The sequence below is a fragment of the Gobio gobio genome (assembly GCF_949357685.1).
Source record: "Gobio gobio genome assembly, chromosome: 23".
Taxonomy (NCBI): Eukaryota; Metazoa; Chordata; class Actinopteri; order Cypriniformes; family Gobionidae; genus Gobio; species Gobio gobio.
This window is the reverse complement of record NC_137119.1, coordinates 765,360-769,561: the sequence shown is the minus strand read 5'-3', so window position 1 is coordinate 769,561 and position 4,202 is coordinate 765,360. Positions and strand designations below refer to the sequence as shown.

The 4,202-nt window shown below is 49.5% G+C and overlaps 1 protein-coding gene across 1 annotated transcript; it reads right to left on the bottom strand.

The window, feature by feature from the left end:
* Positions 1–231: 231 nt before the first annotated feature.
* dselb (dermatan sulfate epimerase like b) lies at positions 232–3,864 on the bottom strand (the record flags this gene model as incomplete). Its single annotated transcript, XM_079805902.1, has 1 exon — positions 232–3,864. One exon carries the CDS (start codon positions 3,862–3,864, stop codon positions 232–234), a length of 3,633 nt encoding a protein of 1,210 aa, XP_079662028.1.
* Positions 3,865–4,202: the final 338 nt, after the last annotated feature.

The following is a 4,202-nucleotide window of genomic DNA, read 5'->3' as shown; positions in this document are numbered from 1 at the left end:
CTTTTAAAACATCTAACCGATCTTAAACTTTTGAACAGTATCCTGAAGGCATTGTAGTACAAAATGACATGTTAGATTGATCAGGAGCAGAATCACAGAGTGACATTCAATTCTTGTGCCTATTTCATTCATTTTCACTTTACTTGGCTTTCAACCCAAATTAGTGCAAAAATCCAACACAAATATCAAACAGATACAAGAGATTAAGGTCCAGAGCCGGCCAGCAGCTGATTAATCAGAGAACCTGTGATACCCGAGTCTCCTCATCAGGAACCCGCAGGTGTACTCTATGAGTCGTATGTCTCTCCTCGGCATGTTTCGCCTCCAGATGTTGATGCTGGCTGGGGATATGTCCCCTTCATACATCAAGTTATACAAGTTTGTGGAGGTGGTGAACACGAGCTGATTCAGGGCCGAAGGAGATAGGGGGACTCCGAGGAAGGAGTGTATCTTCTCGGCTGTGTCTTGAGGATAATTGACAACATCCTCAAACCTGACTTGAAGATAGGACTCTTCAGATAAGGTGGATGTGACTCTGAGGACAGCGGCCGTGTGAGCGAGCCACAGGTGGGCCAGCAACAGTACAGGATTGGTCTCTGAGCGGGACACGAGGTGCCACAGGGCTCTGAACTCGGCTGCGAATGCGGTCGGACACCCGTCACTAACCATATCCTGTTTGAAAATGAGGGCGAGATGCTGAGGAATGTTCTTGAGCGAGTAAAGGCTGGGTTTGCTATTATACAGCATCAGATAAACCCACGCACGAGGGTCCCTGACAACGTAGATGGCCCTCAGAGGCGGGCCGATGACCTCTTGGAGAAAGGGCAGCTTTAGAGCCCAGCTGCCGCTGCACAGGTTCAGGACGACCCGGGCGTTAGGATAGTCCACCGTGTGTCTCCTCAGCTCTCTCATGTATTCCACATCCCTGTCGACTCGCACACGCCCTTTCATTTCAGCCTTGGACTCTCGTCTCCTCAGCCTCTTCCTCTTGTCCGGGGAGAGACTGACTCTTTGGGCCGGTTTTATGTGACTGGTGTCATGGAGGGGGATATTTTGCAGAAATAAGTGGGTGTTGTGGACCAGTGAATGCAGCCAGCCCTGAATCATTTTAAAACGCCCATACTGGGCTTCTGAGCGAGTCCATTCACAAGCATCTACTAAAGAGTCAAACTCAAACTCGGTTTCAGGAATATCCAAGTGTTCTGTGGGGATGCGTAGGTACACAAAGTCTGTATTGTTGTAGAAAAGGTGCTTAAGGATGTCCGCCCCGGAGCCAGGCAGGGATGTGATCACTACAGTGGGGAGAGGGAGCTGATGCTGGTCATAAAGGGTCATGTGTTTGCTGAGCTCCGGGTCTGTGGCGGATCCGCGCCACTTCACCCCACACAGGAGCTGATCGCAGCTGTTGGAGACGAACAGGAGCTCGGTCAACCACAGCATTAGGACAGAAAGCAAAGCGTAACGCATCAGCCTGCTAAAGCAAACGTAAAACTTGCGCTGTAGGGTCAAGAAAACAATCGCCACACACAGGATTACCCCAGCTGCAACATTTACCATAACCCCAAAGTCGAACAGATGATTGTGTAACTTGGTCTGTTCGGGGACAAGCTGCGTCCCCAAGCCGAACCGCACTATCTGATGTCCGTCTTCCACCTTAGCGAAACCCCCAAAGCCCAGATAGCTCGAACGTGCCCCGATGTCTTTGTGATTGGTCACTATCGAAACTATTTTCTCAGTGTTGTTGATGACGAGAGAAAGTTTGAGGCCGTTCTTCCCGCTTTCAATGAACCTACAGTCGGACACTTTCACGTAAGGCCCGTGCATCACATACGCCATTCTCCTGACCGAATCTGGGAAAGGAAAGGTGACGTTGATGAACTGTGTCCACCTCTTTTTAAACTCTGCTTCCTGCTCGGCCTCCTGTATCTGAGTATCAGGACTGTGTCCCTGACTGTCAAACCAGAACATTTTGTAATGAGCGTCCCAGACGTCCATCAACGCCCCATTGTACCTGTCTGTGAAACTATGGGGAACATACTTAAAGTCAATATCCAGGTTGTGAAAGAACGCACTGACCATGTTCACTGGCGAGTCGTCTCTTTTCTCAACATGGTCGACCACCAGGAGAGTCTGCGAGTTGAGGAGAAGCAGGGCTCGGTATACACTCTTCAGTCTCATGGCTGAGGAATACGCCGCGGCCGCTTCGCCGCTAACAAACAGAGCATCTCCATGGGCAGAAGCGGCGATCAGCTCTCCTGCCGAGTCCCCGACCCCTTCGTCTGTCCAGCGCAGCCACTTGGCACATTCGCCAAGCTGTCCTTCCCAAGGGACGTTACACTGGCTGGTCGGGGAAGGGCTGAACACCAACACATTGTTTAAGAAGCTGTATTTGGGGCCGTACAACGCCTCGGAAACAAAAACTTGTCCATTAGGGGCGAAAGTGAAAGAGTTTTGGTCGGGGTGCTCGTGACCAGGGTTGAAGCTGCTCCAACCACTCACCCATGAGTAAGGCTTAGCATGGACGATGTCAAACACTGCCCGACCACCCAGCTTTCCTGATTTAAACGAGACAAAGGTGTTGCCCTGAGCGACAGATAAACCAGCCCCGTATGTCACCACACCCCAGTTTGAGAATATGTGCATCTTGGCCTTATTGTACCCGTAAGGGGGCTGAGGCGTAAGCTCAGCATTGTACCAGATGAGCTCTGTGTGAAGCGTTGTCCAGCGCTGGGCCAACGACTGACCCATGGGACCGTCTTTAGGCCTGTGCTTCCTAATCTGCTGTGCTAGCCAATTCCCTGACCCGTTTTTGATCACAAACGTATCTAAAAACACTAACTGGCTCTCTGGTCCGTAGAACCAGTTATAGTTGGAGTCCCCAATGCCAACCGTTCTCTGGAACCCTGGAAGCAAAGTGGCATAATAAAACCAGAAGTGTGTACGCAGCCAGTTGTTCTGCGTGTTGTCTATGTCGAAGTGGCGCTGCGCCAGGAAAACATACTGTGTGATGGACTTCGCTGTGTAGCTCCCGTATGCAACTCCCTCATCCAGAGAGCCGTCTACAACGTGATTCAACAGAAACATCGTCTTCTCCATGTAATTTACAGAGACCTGTTTCCAAGCCATGGACTCGGCGACATCATGTGCGCCCACAACTAGTGCTCCGGTCAGAATAGCCACAATATTAGTGGTTTGGTGGTTCTGAAGGAACTGCTTCCCCCAGCCCCGGTACTTCGATGTCTCGTACAGCTCTCTGGTTTGAGCACAAATCTTCTTCAAGTACAGGTCTCGCCGCTGCTGGTCCAGCAACGAGTGGATGAAGTCAAAAGCTGTAGCAAATCCAGTGAGCGAATGAGCCATTGGAACTTCATCATTGGGTGCACTGGTGACTTTCCAGTCCGGATATTCCGACATTCGGTCCATAAACTTAATCAGGAAGTGCATGGCAGCTGTGTCCTCAGGATACAGTAAACAGTACAGGGCCAGAGGTGGGAGGTTGTTTCCATAAATCTCATTCCATTTGCTGGCAAACTCCTCATGCTTTGTGGGTGGCATGTAGAGCGGGCCAGTGGAGAGCATGGTCAACACAGCTGTCCGGATGACTTTAAAAATGTGGCTATGAGTTGTAGTTGACCTTTGTCTCAACAGTGGTATATCGTCTTGGTTAAAGTACAAGTTAGGGTGAAGATTAGAGGCTTGGAGTTTGTGTAGCTCCGCTGGGTCTTTCTCAGTGAGCTGGAACTCTCCAAAGTCACTAAAAATATCTTTTCCTGAGGCATTAAAGACTCCAGAGAATGAAGGTCCCACTGCTAGAAATAGGCACGCTACAAATGTAGGCCAGCCTATGGCCACCGTCCTCAACATGTTTCCTTTCGTCCTTTTATTGGCAGCTCTAGCGCTCCTTCCCCCCCGGTTGGATCTGGGAAGGCTCTCCCCACGTCTCATTCACAGGGGATTTCTTCATAGCACACATATATGACAACGGCTTGTTATTGACTGCGTTTTCTTCAGCCTCCACAGTCGGATACGCTGTTGAAAAACAGAAACAAAATATGAGTGAAATTCTTGCAACTTATGATATTAAAGGGGTTATGAGAGCGGTGAGTGATATGACTGAAACCCTGCTTTGCACATTTTATTTAACTATAACAATATAATTAGTGTTAATAATAATTATGCCAGTGACATTTCAGAATTCTCCT